The following is a 15,947-nucleotide window of genomic DNA, read 5'->3' as shown; positions in this document are numbered from 1 at the left end:
TTCCCCTCCCCTGGGTGAAAGACTATGCATTCACCCTACTATTCTCCTCGTTATTTTATCCCCTTGCATAAGATCAACCCTCAGCCTGCTATACCCAAAGTATAAAGTCCTAGCCTGCTCAACCTCTCCCTGTGACACAGGCGACTTTGAGTTATGGAACAAATCTTCTCTGCACTTTTTCCAGCTTAATTGGCATGATTTTCTTTTAAAGTGGAAAGCACAGCTACTTTGATCAGACTACAAAAGTTGTACAGATCAGTGGGAGGCTGGCTTCTTTAAAAGACAGAGGAAGTTCGGCACATTCCCAACAACCCTCACCAACATGTGTAGGCAAAGCCCAGACCACCACACAAACCAATCTCCCTTACACTGACTCCATCTGCACTTCACGCTGCCTCGGCAAGGCCAGCAGCATAACCAAGGACCAGTCTCGCCCCGGTCACTCCCTCTTCTCCCCTCTCCCAGCAGGCAAGAGGTACAGAAGTGTGAAAACGCACACCTCCAGATTTGAGGACAGTTTCTTCCCAGCTGTTATCAGACAACTGAACCATCATATCACCAACTAGAGTGTAGTCCTGTCCACCCATCTATCTCATTGGAGACCCTTAGACAATCTTTATTCAGACTTGACCTTGCACTAAACATCGCACCCTTTTGTCCTGTATCTGTACACTGCGGACAACTTGATTGTAATCAGTCTGAAGTTCAGTCTGAAAAAGGGTTTTGGCCCGAAACGTTGCCTATTTCCTTCGCTCCATAGATGCTGCCTCACCCGCTGAGTTTCTCCAGCACTTTTGTCTACCTTCGATTTTCCAGCATCTGCAGTTCCTTCTTAAACAATTGATTGTAATCATGTATAGTCTATTGGCTGACTGGATAGCACGCATCAAAAAAACCTTTTCACTGTACCTCGATACACTTGACATATAATAAAGTAAACTAAAACAGAGAGAGCTTTGCTGACCACTCTGAGTGTAACTTTCCCGCTATGAGAGGTCAGTGCATATTCTCGGCTGGGCCACTGCCTTACAATTGACAGCCGTCCAGGGCTGCATTCACATCTGCAGCGGCCCAGGCAAAGCCTTCACATTTTCCCTGAGACTGCAACATTTCAAAAAAGAGCAGTCTGCAAATGCCAACAATGTCGCTTGACAGCTGATTAAATTAAGTCGTCACAGTACTTTGCCAAGCGCTACTTATGGAGGAAGCGTAAAGAAAATATTGCATAACAAACAAATGGCAGGTTGTAACTCAACTGTAATATACAAATGTATTTTCCAATGACAGTGGTTCTTGATGGAGTGACGGGCAGGCCATCAATCAGGCTACCTCTGGTCAGATGATGCGACATTTCCAATTATTGTGTTAATTAATGGTTTGGGGACCAAGGAAGTCGAAGGAATATCTAGCTGCCACTCACAGTCAAGGTTAACACATTACTAATGAACACTGAGAGATACTGGAGAATGAGTAATGTCCATTAGATTAAGCCTCGCAGTTGAGGCGCGGCAAAGAGGGAGATGCTGTTGAAAAAACTTTAAATCAAAACTATTTTTGACATTTTTAACTGTAATTAATCCATCTTGAAGAGAGCATTTGTCGAACTTTTGCAGCCACAAAGCCTAGAACACACATTGTTGTGTTTAAGAAGGAACTGCAGATGCTGGAAAATCGAAGGAACACAAAAATGCTGGAGAAACTCAGCGGGTGCAGCAGCATCTATGGAGCGATGGAAATAGGCAACGTTTTGGGCCGAAACCCATTATTCGGTCTGCCCTGTGCTTGAAACTGAAATGGCAATGCAAATTAAATGAAATGAAATTGAAAATGAGATGAGTTATTTGGCCTGCCCTGTGCTTGAATCTGAAATGGCAATGGAAATTAAATGAAACTAGACCAAGTGCAGTTGCCAATTTCCTTCGCTCCATAGATGCTGCTGCACCCGCTGAGTTTCTCCAGCATTTTTGTGTACCTAGAACACACATTGTTCCCACAAAGGAAAAATGTGTCCGTTGATAATTAACAATATGGATCAGTAAAAATAAATGCTTTCTGCCATAATTCTGAGTCTTGCTCCCAGACAGTATGGAAGCAAATGTATAACCATGAACAACAGAGACAATACAACAAATTACTTCTCACGTTGCGGATATATTCAGCAGCGGAACCAGAGTGGGGAAATTATATCGGGACCACAGCAATCACCTTGGTGCCACGTTTTTGAAGGTCAGTCTCAATTTAGTTCCCAATCTCGGCCACACATATTTAGCCTCCAGTTGAGTTACAAGCTGCCATTGTGATCGTGTGGTCAGCTTGGCCTTCAGAGCAGTGTTTCTGTGTCTCCCATCTCAGATTGAAATAGGAAGCCATAATTCAGAGGCAGGAACAAATAAAGATGCAGTGGTGCTAATAAGCAGAGTTTCAGCAGCAAGTATGTTCTACTCTTACGGTGAAATTTAGTTTGCTACCAAGCTCCGTGGAATTTAAAACTGCCTGCCGTTGACGGGCATTTAACAATAAGTAAAAAGGTCAATTAAAATAGACTTTCAAATGATAAATCTAAGGGGACAGGTTGCTATTCTTTCTACGGATTTTAGTTCTGCCACTTTGTTAATGAGAGTGTGTGACTGAGCCAGAATGAAGTGAAGCAAATGGTTCTCTGAAGAGCAGTCTGTTGGCAATAACTGCCCGTTAAATCCACTTGGACACTGCTCCGAGCTTAGGGGGGAAGATTCTGTGCTGCAGGCCAATGGTTGCACCTTGACTAATGCCATCCAGCCATTTGAAAAATAATAAATGAGCTCGCTTGGATGAAGGATCTTGACAACTAGTGCACAGCACAGAGTATTAGACAAAAATCAGGGGGCATTGGTTTAAGGTGAGAGGAGAAAAATTTAATAGGAACCTGAGGAGCAACTTTTTCCCCGCAGAGGGTGGTGGGTGTGTGGAACGAGCTGCCAGAGGAGGTGGTTGAGGCAGGGACTATGGCAACATTTAAAAGACATTGGGACAGGTACACAGATAGGAAAGGTTTAGACGGATATGGACCAAAGGTAGGCAGGTGGGACTAGTGTAGATGGGGCATCTTAGTCGGCATGGGCAAGTTGGGCCAAAGGATTGGCTGAGGAATTGAAAACTTCTAAGCACCTTAAGATTTGGCACCCGCTACACCAGGTGTTAGTGTCAGACTTGTGTCAATCCAAGTTGATGTAGTGTTGTTGTGTCAACATGTGTTAGATCTGTAACAAAGAGGTTTTGGTGCCTACGCCATTGTTCTTGGCAACGTCGTACAGAGTCTGTCTTCATTCTAGTTAAACAGCTCTCCTTGGTCACAGCACGGAAACAGGCCCTTCAGCCCAACTGGCCCATGCTGGCAAAGATGCCCCATCCACACAAGACCCACCTACTCGATTTTGGCCCGTATCCTTCTAAACCTTTCCTATCCATATCCCTGTCCAAATGTATTTTAAACATTGTTATGGTACTTGACTCAGCTATCTCCTCTAGCAGCTCGTTCCATATACCCACTACTCTCTGTGTGAAAAAGTTGTCCTTCAAGTTCCTATAATATATATCCCCTCTGACTTTAAACCTCTGTCCCCTGGTTCTTGATTCACCCACTCTGGGTAAAAGGCTCGGTGCATCTACCCTATCTATTCCGAAATGGCGGGACTTACCATATGATGAAAGAATGGGTCGACTGGGCTTGTATTCACTGGAATTTAGAAGGATGAGAGGGAATCTTATAGAAACATATAAAGTTCTTAAGGGATTGGACAGGCTTGATGCAGGAAAAATATTCCCCATGTTGGGGGTCGTCCAGAGCCAGGGGTCACACAGTTTAAGAATAAGGGGTAGGCCATTGAGGACTGAGATGAGAAAAAACTTTTTCACCCAGAGAGTTGTAAATCTGTGGAATTCTCTGCCGCAGAAGCCAATTCACTGGATGTCTTCAAGAGAGAGTTAGATTTAGCTCTTAGGGCTACCGGAATCAAGGGATATAGGGAGAAAGCAGGAACGGGGTACTTATTTAGGATGATCAGTCATGATCATATTGAATGGTGGTGCTGGCTCGAAGGGTCGAATGGCCTCCTCCTGTACCTATTTTTTTCCGATGTATCTAAAAGCAACACGTTGCTTACTTTCTGTACGGCATATCCCGCTCTCCCTCTCTGGTCCTCCGTAGAATGGAGTCATTGCAGGGCGGCTCAGGGGTCGTTGACATGACGCTGGGAAACCGAGGTCTCAATGTCTGCTGGAACACAAAGAACACAGTCTTGAAACTCTCAGAAACATAGAATATTTAATTATAATAAGGATTGCTTCTGGAAAGTTATATTGCAATTTCTAAATAAAATAGGACGCAAAGTGCTGGAGCAACGCATGAGGGCCAGGCTGCGTCTCTGGAGAACACGGAGAGATATAGGTGACATATTAGTTTAGTGATACAGCATGCAAACAGGCCATTCGGCCCATTGAGTCCACACTGAGGGTAGAAGGCCATGCGGAGGAGTCCAAGAGGAGGGGTCCGGTGGAGACGGGAGAGGGGGGTCATCACTGGGTGGTGAGGACTCCTTCCCATAGAGGCAGAGGCTGAGGAAGGGTCTCAACCAGAAACGTCACCTATTCCTTTTCTCCAGAGATGCTGCCTTACTCCAGCATTTTGTGTCTACCTTTCAGCTCCAATTTAAATTTATCCATTCCCTGTTCCTTTGGGTAAATAAAACTGCACTATTTGCTTTGCATAACGGTATCACACACACACACAAAACAGATCACCAAGTGATTGGTGAAGTCGGCAACATTTTGTTTTGGTAACCATGACAACAGAGAGAGTAGCATGCTGCTGCGTTTGTACCGAGGTGACTCTCCAGGTTCAGGATAACACAACATCATAGATGGATCGAGAGTTGGGAGGTCTAAGGGTCACCATTCCCCTTCCCCCCCCCCCCCCCCACCAGACATCGCCTCGGCCTCCATCTACTCACCTGCCTTCCTCCGACCCCAACCCCCACCCTTGAGGTGTGTTCACCAGCCCCCGCCCCCCGACCTCCCCCTTTCTGATACGGAACAGTCTGTTCTCACGAGAGGCCTCACCAAATGTATTAACATACCAGATAATAATGAACATATATCCAGAGAGAGCAATAAATAGTTGAGAGTGTGACGCACCATAAAATTGAGAGGGTCACTGCCGTTCATGGAATTCGGAGTTTCCATCTTGGTACTGCTGACATCCGACATATCTTCATCTAAAAATATCGGAAGATGGTGAGCGGGTTCAGTTCAAATATCATTCACGTAAATCAATAGGTACAAAATCATGAGAGGAATAGATCGGGTAGATGCGCAGAGTCCCTTGTCCAGACCAGGCGAATCGAGGACTGGAGGACATAGGTTCAAGTTGAAGGGGAAAAAAATTTAATCGGAATCCATGGGGTAACTTTTTCAAACAGAGGGTGGTGGGTGTATGGAACGAGCCGCCAGACGAGGCAGTTGAGGCTGGGACTATCCAAACGTTTAAGAAACAGTAAGACAGGTACAGGGACAGGACCGGTTTGGAGGGATATGGACCAAACACGGGCAGGTGGGGACCAGCGTAGCCGGGACAAATTGGCCGGTGTGGTCAAGTTGGGCCGAAGGGCCTGTTTCCACGCTGTAACACTCAATTACTCTAAAAACTATCAGTTAATTTGCAGAGAGCAGAGCATGCAAAATGACACCTCCCATTATATCGTCCATCTGCCCATATTGCCAGCTACAACATAAAGATAAATCGTTATAACGTTATGGAAGATCTCTTGAAAGTAATAGTATGATTTTCATCTCTGTGGGCAGCAAGGCTTGCAGAAATGGGGCCATCGCCTCCAGGTTATGAAGTGAACATCATCAACTTTCTATCTTCTGCTAATAAGAACATCAAGCTAAATGGTTTCCTGGAACAAATACCTCACATGTTCCAATGGACTATCCTGAAATTTGAAATCAATTACAGCCAGCTCAGCGAGCTAAAGTGAAGCCATAACATAATGTTTTTCAACCTTTTGTCACATAGTTTACGCCGTCTCAAAAATAACTTCAGGAAATTACGCTCCTCGAGTACATTTTGAAACAGGGAGGGTGAAAAGGGTAGAATTTTTGAAGCTTTAAGAGGCTTTTGGTGAAAGGATTTTTCAAATATCTTTCCCCACGGCATTAATGCACGCTGTAATATGTCAAGCATACACATGCTAAAGATGTTCCCTTTTCTTCTCTGCTAAGCCAGTGCCCTTTTAAAACAGCTTGTTCCGTAATTAAAATGACCAGCAACAGGGAAAGATACAATGTGCTGGAGTAGCTCAGTGGGTCAGGGTCTGGAGAACATTGATAGGTGACGATTTAGGTCGGGACCCTTCATCAGACCTGTAACGTCATTTATCCATGTTCTCCAGAGAGGCTGCCTGACCCACTCCTTTACTCCAGCACTGTGTTTTTTTTGTTGTAAACCAGCATCTGTAGTTCCTTACATCGATATCCTTCACATTTGATGCAGGGACCTTGACGGAACAACCTGCGTATATCGACTTTCCACTCTCCTCGAGGTTCTTTGTAAAATAATCATTTATGTGGAAACTCTCATCTCTGGCTAGCTCGAGGCACAAGAAACAGCGGGCACTGGAATCTTGAGCTTAAAAGAAAAGTGCTGGAGTAACTCAGCGGGTCAGGCAGCCTTTCTGGAGAATATGGATAGGTGACGTTTCAGATCGGGTCCCTTCTTCAGACTGATTGTGTGAGGGGTGTGGGGGGGGAGAAAGTTGGGAGAGAGAGAGGCGTGGCAGGTACTAGGTGGACGAGGGTGAGGGGGAGGTCTTGATAGGCAGATGGACGGAACAAAGGCCAGAGATCAAAGCAGAAGGTGTGAGGCAGAAGGATTGAAGTTGCAAATTGTGAAGCCAGAGGAAGGAATGTAGGTGGGGGAAAGGGAGGGTGCTGTCTAAGCGGAGTTTGCACGTTCTCCCACATGGGTTTCCTCCGGGTGCTCCGGTTTCCTCCCACATCCCAAAGACTGTGCGGGTTTGTAGGTTAATTGACTTCTGTAAATTGCCCCCAGTGTGTGTAGGATGTGACAGTGGGATAACATAGAACATAGATCATTGGACTCGGTGGGTGTTAGGGCCTGTTTCTACGCTGTCTCTCTGAACTAAACTAAATTCCTGCCTCACAGTCTCGTTAGCTGCAGCATTATAATTAAACCCCACTGTCAAGCAATTTTCTAGGCGGCAAGAAGAAAGTCCCAATTAAAAACACAGGAATTAATACTCTGGGAAAATCCCTTCCCCAAAGTCTCAGACAATTGAATTTAATCCAGGAGATTACAGGATGAGAGGCGATCTCATTGAAACATATAACATTATTAAGGGATTGGACACGCTAGAGGCAGGAAACATGTTCCCGATGTTGGGGGAGTCCAGAACCAGGGGCCACAGTTTAAGAATAAGAGGTAAGCCATTTAGAACGGAGATGAGGACAAACCTTTTCACCCAGAGAGTTGTGAGTCTGTGGAATTCTCTGCCTCAGAAGGCAGTAGAGGCCAATTCTCTGGATGCTTTCAAGAGAGAGTTAGATAGAGCTCTTAAAGATAGTGGAGTCAGGGGATATGGGGAGAAGGCAGGAACGGGGTACTGATTGTGGATGATCAGCCATGATCACAGTGAATGGCGGTGCTGGCTCGATAGGCCGAATGACCTACTCCTGTACCTATTGTCTATCCACCAGCTTTTTTAATTTGATTCTTAAATGCCTGGATTGAGAGGGTCAATTTTATTAGAGGCAGCAGATTTACTCATGTTGATAGAACCTTATTCAATTGGCATCCTCTTTCATTTTATTGGCTGAGAATTTAAAAGGCTAATAGGTTCACAATAATTTTTTCCCGGCGAACCCATAAAATATATTTGTAATCAGACAAGGTTTTCCTAGTTGATTCAACGTACCTTGATAATCCTGATGCCTGGGAAAGGTGCACGGAGACTTGGGGCGTCCCTAAATTTGGTGCAAAATAAGAGAAAGATGAATACATCAAATATTAAAATATTAAATTGATTAGTACGGGTGTCAGGGGTTATGGGGAGAAGGCAGGAGAATGGGGTTAGGAGGGAGAGATAGATCAGCCATGATTGAATGAATGACCAATCAAAAATGTATCTATCTGCCTTCAAAATATCCATTGAGGTGGCCTCCACCGCCCTCTGTTAAGTGTATATAGTGTGTATGGAAGCCATTTTAGCATGGATATAATAATTTCTGCAGCAATCCCAACACTGAGTATATGCTGGGATTGTTTCCCTCCCACTGTGACAAGCTAGAGCATGGAGATGCAGAGATTGTGTTTGATTGCATTAATTACCCCAGTATTGAAAGCTCTCTTTTTTAAACCATGCTGTATTGACATAGATTGAAGAGCAGAGAGTACTTTTGGGAAGAGGATCAGGAAAACTGTGAGGTACGGGCGGAACAGTGGCGCAGCGGTAGAGTTGCTGCCTCACAGCGCCGGAAACCCGGGGTTCGATCCTGACAACGGGTGCTGTCTGTACGGGGTTTGTACGTTCTCCCCGTGACCTGTGTGGGCTTTCCCTGAGATCTGTGGTTTCCTACCACCCTCCAAAGATGTGCAGGTTTGTTGATTAATTGGCTCGGTATAAGTGTAAATTGTCCCGAGCGTGTGTAGGATGGTGTTAATGTCCGGGAATCGCTGGTCGGTACAGACTCGGTGGGCCGAAGGGCCTGTTACCGCGCTGTATCTCTAAGCTAAGCTTACAGAGAGTCGGTACGTCAAGGAGGACTCTCTCTAACTTCTACAGGTGTACATTAGAGAGCATGCTGATCGGTTGCATCGTGGCTTGGTTCGGCAACTTGAGCGCCCAGGAGCGGAAAAGACTACAAAAGATAGTAAACACTTCCCAGTAGTAAACACTGCCCAAGAATTTCATTGTCCTATCTGGGACACATGACAATAAACTCTCTTGAATCTTGAATCTTGCCACACTAATATTGTTGATAACCCAGAAGTTATTTCCAACTAAAAGATATCCCCCCCCCACCAAATAAAATGTGTCGTTCAGGAAATTTAGAAAACAAAATAAAATTGTTGAGAACAAACTTTTCTTAAACTCTCAAACTGTGGTGCAGCTGGTAGAGCTGCTGCCTCACGACACCAGAGACCCGGTTCGAACCTGGCCTCGGCTACTGTCTGTGTGGAGTTTGCACATCCTCACTGTGACCCTGTAGGTTTCCTCCGGGTGCTCCGGTTTCCTCCCATATTCCAAAGACGTGCGGGTCTGTAGGTTAACTGGTCCTCTGTAAATTTGTCCCTAGTGTGTAGGGAATGGATGGGATAACATGGAACTAGTGTGAGCGGGTGATCGATGATTGGCATAGGCTCGGTGGGCCGAAGGGCCTGTTTCTGTGATGTATCTCGAAACTAATCTAAAAAAAAGTAACAGGCAACTGCCTTAGATTACTCCATCTGCATGTCAAACTGCCTCTATAAATTAACAGGAGACATTAAGCAGTGTATCATAGACAAGTGTAGATTGTAACTCACTCTTAATTTTTTTGCTTACAGTATTACTTGGAGACAAGGATCATTAATGATGGATCATTAATCAATGCAAGTTAGGGTCAGTCGTGTTGTGAGGTCACAATCAGTTACAATTGATTTGAATTTCCTTGGACTTCTGACAAATCACCAATAGGTCAAAGATACAAGCCAGATGTGATAACATGTCGCTCATCGCTTCCAAATGTGTTGCGTGTCTGAATGTAGAGAGAGCACAGTGGAACGGAAAGATACAGCATGGCAACAGGCCCTTCGGCCCACCGAGCCCATGCCGACCATCGGTCAATCGTTCACACTTGCATCCACTCCCGACACATTTGAGGGAACGTACGGAGGCCAATTAACCTGCAAACCCGCACGTCTTTGGGATGTGGGAGGAATCAGGGACACCCAGGAAGAAATGCAGGCAGTCACGGGTAGACAATGCAAACTGCACGCAGCACCGGAGGTCAGGATTAAACCCGGGTCTCTGGCTCTGCCTCTGTGAGGCATGTGGCGCCAATGGCTGTAGAACACTGCAGTATTGGGGAGGCATTCTGACTGTATCACAAAGAGCTACTTGATCTCTCTTACAAAAGACACAAAATGCTGGTAGACAAAAATGCTGGAGAAACTCAGCGGGTGCAGCAGCATCTATGGAGCGAAGGAAATAGATGCTGCTGCACCCGCTGAGTTTCTCCAGCATTTTTGTCTACCTTCGATTTTCCAGCATCTGCAGTTCCTTCTTAAACACAAAATGCTGGAGTGACCGAGTGGGGGCATCTCTGGGACACACGCCGCGACCGTCTAGAAGACCCGCCTCGCCCGCCTGTAGTACAGAGGGCCGGTGAGCAGACGGGCTGCGGGAGGGAGTGCGCTGCCTCGATGGGGATGGGGGGGGAATGGGCTGCTGGAGGCCATGCAGCAGCCTGGGGCTCGGCTGGACCGGGCGCCGCTACAAGAGGCCCAGCACGTGGACCGCACGCGGCCTACAGCGGCGGAGGACACCACGGCAACGCTAGGCCCGGCCGACACTTTGAACTTGATGAAATGGCACCAAACATGTCATTATTTGCAAAATGAATTTCACTATGTAGTTTAATAGCATATAGAAACATAGAAAATAGGTGCAGGAGTAGGCCATTCGGCCCTTCGAGCCTGCACCACCATTCAATATGATCATGGCTGAACATCCAACTCAGTATCCTGTACCTGCCTTCTCTCCATACCCCCTGATCCCTTTAGCCACAAGGGCCACATCTAACTCCCTCTTAAATATAGCCAATGAACTGGCCTCAACTACCTTCTATGGCAGAGAATTCCAGAGATTCACCACTCTCTGTGTGAAAAATGTTTTCCTCATCTCGGTCCTAAAAGATTTCCCTCTTATCCTTAAACTGTGACCCCTTGTCCTGGACTTCCCCAACATCGGGAACAATCTTCTTGCATCTAGCCTGTCCAACCCCTTAAGAATTTTGTAAGTTTCTATAAGATCCCCCCTCAATCTTCTAAATTCTAGCGAGTACAAGCCGAGTCTATCCAGTCTTTCTTCATATGAAAGTCCTGACATCCCAGGAATCAGTCTGGGATCAATGTGACAATAAATATCCAAAAAGGAATCATCACAGAGGAGTTCTGTAAACCACGTAGATTAACGATTACTTACGATTCCAAAGACCTTGAGGTTGGGTCGGCGTCTCAGTCGCGGCTCCTGCACAAAGAACTCGCTGTCCTCAGGAGATTCCTCGGATGTTGACGAGCTCTCCGGCTCCTGACCATTGCTCTTCTGGTAGGAGTGGCAGAAATTCTGGGAGATGATGGGAATATTCCGCGGCAGGCTCTGCATGAGGAGATAAAAAGTTCACATTGATCTATTCCCCTGTTGAGATCCTTTCCCTCCGAGACATTGTCCTCCCAGTTGTCTCTCATCCTCTCCTCCTGACACCTCCGTGTTCATCTGTTTCTACCTCTTAATGCCTCGCATGCACGGAGGAAGCAGAATTGCAATCTTCAACATTCGCATTGTTAGCACAACATACATTTCAGCCGTGGGTTTTCTGGTGAGCTTCCGTCCCACTTCAGCATGAGAATGTGGAAAGAAGTCTCTGGGCCTTTATTTTACCTTCCCCTTGGTGGACACCAACTCAAAGCACTCATCTTGTATCTCACCAACATCCTCTGGCTCCAGTTAAATTCTCCCCGAGTGGTCCTACCCTCTCTCAAGTCCCCTCTTGTTTTCCACCTATGTTTTAAACCCCTTGGGATTCTCATTCATCGTGCTGGGAATCATGTTTATTTGTTACACAGAGACAATAGACAATAGGTGCAGGAGTAGGCCATTCGGCCCTTCAAGCCAACACTGCCATTCAATGTGATCATGGCTGATCATCCCCAATCAGTACCCCGTTCCTGCCTTCTCCCCATATCCCCTGATTCCGCTATTTTTAAGAGCCCTATATAGCTCTCTCTTGAAAGCATCCAGAGAACCTGCCTCCACCGCCCTCTGAGGCAGAGAATTCCACAGACTCACCACTCTCTGTGAGAAAAAGTGTTTCCTCGCCTCCGTTCTAAATGGCTTAACCCTTATTCTTAAACTGTGGCCCCTGGTTCTGGACTCCCCCAACATCGGATACATGTTTTCTGCCTCTAGCGTGTCCAAGCCCTTAACAATCTTATATGTTTCAATGAGATACCCTCTCATCCTTCTAAACTCCAGAGTGTACAAGTCCAGCTGCTCCATTCTCTCAGCATATGACAGTCCCGCCATCCCGGGAATTAACCTTGTAAACCTACGCTGCACTCCCTCAATAGCAAGAATGTCCTTCCTCAAATTAGGGTACCAAAACTGCACACAATACTCCAGGTGTGGTCTCACTAGGGCTCTGTACAACTGCAGAAGGACCTCTTTGCTCCTATATTCGATTCCTCTCGTTATAAAGACCAACATGCCATTCGCTTTCTTCACTGCCAGCTGTACCTATATGCTTAGGGTGGAGGGTGTTGGGTGCTTGGAATACACTGACAGGGTGGTGGTGGAGGCAGATATACCTAGATATACCTAAATGGTGGCCGACTAGGAAAAGGGGAGATGCAGCGAGACCTGGGTGTCATGGTACACCAGTCATTGAAAGTGGGCATGCAGGTGCAGCAGGCAGTGAAGAAAGCGAATGGTATGTTAGCTTTCATAGCAAAAGGATTTGCGTATAGGAGCAGGGAGGTTCTACTGCAGTTGTACAGGGTCTTGGTGAGACCACACCTGGAGTATTGCGTACAGTTTTGGTCTCCAAATCTGAGGAAGGACATTATTGCCATAGAGGGAGTGCAGAGAAGGTTCACCAGACTGATTCCTGGGATGTCAGGACTGTCTTATGAAGAAAGACTGGATAGACTTGGTTTATACTCTCTAGAATTTAGGAGATTGAGAGGGGATCTTAAAGAAACTTACAAAATTCTTAAGGGGTTGGACAGGCTAGATGCAGGAAGATTGCTCCCGATGTTGGGGAAGTCCAGGACAAGGGGTCACAGCTTAAGGATAAGGGGGAAATCCTTTAAAACCGAGATGAGAAGAACTTTTTTCACACAGAGAGTGGTGAATCTCTGGAACTCCCTGCCACAGAGGGTAGTCGAGGCCAGTTCATTGGCTATATTTAAGAGGGAGTTAGATGTGGCCCTTGTGGCTAAGGGGATCAGAGGGTATGGAGAGAAGGCAGGTACGGGATACTGAGTTGGATGATCAGCCATGATCATATTGAATGGCGGTGCAGGCTCAAAGGGCCGAATGGCCTACTCCTGCACCTAATTTCTATGTTTCTATGTTTCTATATGACAGTGAAGTTTAGAGACTTTTGGTCAGGCACATGGACATGTAGAGAGTGGAGGGATATGGATTATGTACAGGCAGAGGGAGATCTAGTCACGGCATCATGTTCAGCGTGGCCATTGTGGACTGCAGTGCTGCACTCATCTACGTTCTCCCCCTCCCATTCCCACACTGACCTTCCTGTCCTGGACCTCCTCCACTCTCAGAGCGAGGTCCAAATTGGAGGAACTTACAAGTTTGGGCAGCTTACAACAAGGCGGTATGAATCTTGACCTCTGCCGTCAAGTTACCCTTGCTTTCCCCTCACTCCATCCCTCCCCCATCCTAGTTCTGCCGACGTATGCCTCGTTGTCACCTTCCCCTCAGCTCATAATGAACCTGTCTACATTTTCCTTGATTCTCCTCCCCTTTGACCTCTCGTTTACACACCTAACCCTTCCGTACCACTATGCCTCCATCTCTCCTGTTTTAAGATCTCACCCATTCCTTCTCTCCAGAGATGCTGCCTGTCCCGCTGAGTTACTCCAGCATTTTGTGTCTATCCCCTGTTAAAAGTTCTTTCCAGCTTCAGGTATATTTCTCAGAGACACTAAATCTAAAACAACACAATAATGCTTTATGCATTTCTAAATTTGCAGCTTTGCTTCATCAATAAAATATATTTTGACTGCAGGATGTAAATCTGGAGAATTAATACCAATATATTATCCTATACTGGATATGTGCAAATAAACAGCACATATAGTAAACTAATCTTCCTTGCTGACTTTACAGATATTTAATATTCAACTGAATGTGAAATGTGTAATGTTCTGTTCTGATCACTAATGACCTTATGAACCAAAACATCACTTATCCATGTCCTCCAGAGATGCTGCCTGACCCACTGAATTACTCCAGCACTGTCTCTTTTTGTAAACCCACATCTGCAGTTCCTTGTGTTTACATATGTGTTGCTATTAGCATCTGCAGCAATTTGGAGGAAGTGTGTGTGAGTGAGAGAGTGAGTGAGTGAGTGAGTGAGTGAGTGAGTGAGTGAGTGAGTGAGTGAGTGAGTGAGTGAGTGAGTGAGTGAGTGAGTGAGTGAGTGAGATGAAAATGCCAGCAGCAACATTTATTTATTTTCATTGTTTAATAAAGGAACAGGCCATCAAACTTTTTGAGGGCAGCAAAGACAGATTGATGAATGGCCCGTTTTCACTAATTGCTCCCTGCTTTTTAAATCAAGATCCAACACAAACATATTTTCTCCGTATGATTTGCCGTTTATGGCCGTTTTAATTCCTTGCTTCCCTTTCAAACTCATTGAAGTAAATGAACCAATTTTCAGCAGATCTATTATTAACGGATTATGAACTGAAAGAAAAGTAAGAACAAAATAGATTGGGGAGATGAAGGGATGAGCATGCTTGCTTGAAAGGGGATGAAGGATGTTGCCAGGACAAGAGCCTGAGCTATAGGGAGAGGTTGGGGCAGGTTAGGATTCTTGTCCTCGAAGCGCAAGAGGCTAAGGAGTGATCTTATCGAGGTGCGTAAATCATGAGGTGAACAGAATGCATAGTCTATTACCAAGAGTAGGGGAACCAAGAACTAGAGGACATTGTTTAAAGTGAGGGGAAAGATTTCATCAGAACCCGAGGGGCAACTTTTCAAATACAGAGGGTGGTGGGTACATGGAACGAGCTGCCAGAGGTGGTAGTTGAGGCAGATACTATTACAGCATTTAAAAGCTGTTTGGACAGGCACATGGATAGGAAAGGGTTAGAGGGACGGGCCAAACGTGAGCAGGTGGGACGAGCATAGATGAAGCATCTTGGTCAGCATGGGCAAGTTGGGCCAAAGGGCCTGTTTCCATGCTGTATGACTTTGAGTAAGTGGGGGGGGGGGGGGTACAGTGCTTTGGGAACAAATGGTAATTTTGGGGGGGGAAATGATAGGTGTATGATAATTTAAAATCTCACTTGTTATAAAAGAGCTTTTAAACATGAGTTAGGACATTAGTTAAACATTGTGGGCGAGTTGGGCCGAAGGGCCTGTTTCCACACTGTATTACTCTATGACTAACAGCCTAACATTGAATAGGGCACACAGCTGTTTCCCCAATGACTGTCCCATTAACCTTGATCTTAAAAATGCATCTTTGTCTTGAGCCACCCATTCCTTCGCCTCTGATACCATGTGGAGGACGTGCCATGTCATGGATCTAAACAGTACATGCCAATCCTTCGGGCTGCATTAGTTTCCATAAAGCTCTTTATCTGCTAAGTTGTCAGGTACATACAGTGGAGACTACGGCTTGAAAGAGATCACTATTCTAAAGCTCTGTACACTTCTGGACAGTCTCATACACAAAGCACGTCGAGAAAATCATTTTTCACACAGAGAGTGGTGAATCTCTGGAATTCTCTGCCACAGAAGGTAGTTGAGGCCAGTTAATTGGCTATATTTAAGAGGGAGTTCGATGTGGCCCTTGTGGCTAAAGAGATCAGGGGGTATGGAGAGAAGGCAGGTACAGGATACCGAGTTGGATGATCAGCTATGATCATATTG

The 15,947-nt window shown here is 45.7% G+C and overlaps 1 protein-coding gene across 3 annotated transcripts in view; it reads right to left on the bottom strand.

The window, feature by feature from the left end:
• The window catches only part of card11 (caspase recruitment domain family member 11), a 224,257-nt gene that overhangs the window by 56,065 nt on the left and 152,245 nt on the right, over positions 1-15,947 (bottom strand). For 2 of the 3 annotated variants that reach the window (XM_033041134.1, XM_033041135.1), the window contains 4 exons: positions 11,244-11,417; positions 7,974-8,022; positions 5,173-5,252; positions 4,143-4,255 (listed from right to left, as the gene is read on the bottom strand). In XM_033041134.1, coding sequence (XP_032897025.1) covers positions 4,143-4,255; positions 5,173-5,252; positions 7,974-8,022; positions 11,244-11,417 — 416 coding nt within the window. The remainder of the gene's footprint in view (positions 1-4,142; positions 4,256-5,172; positions 5,253-7,973; positions 8,023-11,243; positions 11,418-15,947) is intronic. The other variant, XM_033041137.1, reaches the window with a different exon arrangement.

Source organism: Amblyraja radiata, chromosome 22, assembly GCF_010909765.2.
Source record: "Amblyraja radiata isolate CabotCenter1 chromosome 22, sAmbRad1.1.pri, whole genome shotgun sequence".
NCBI classification, from domain to species: domain Eukaryota; kingdom Metazoa; phylum Chordata; class Chondrichthyes; order Rajiformes; family Rajidae; genus Amblyraja; species Amblyraja radiata.
This window is presented reverse-complemented; position numbering and strand designations above follow the sequence as displayed.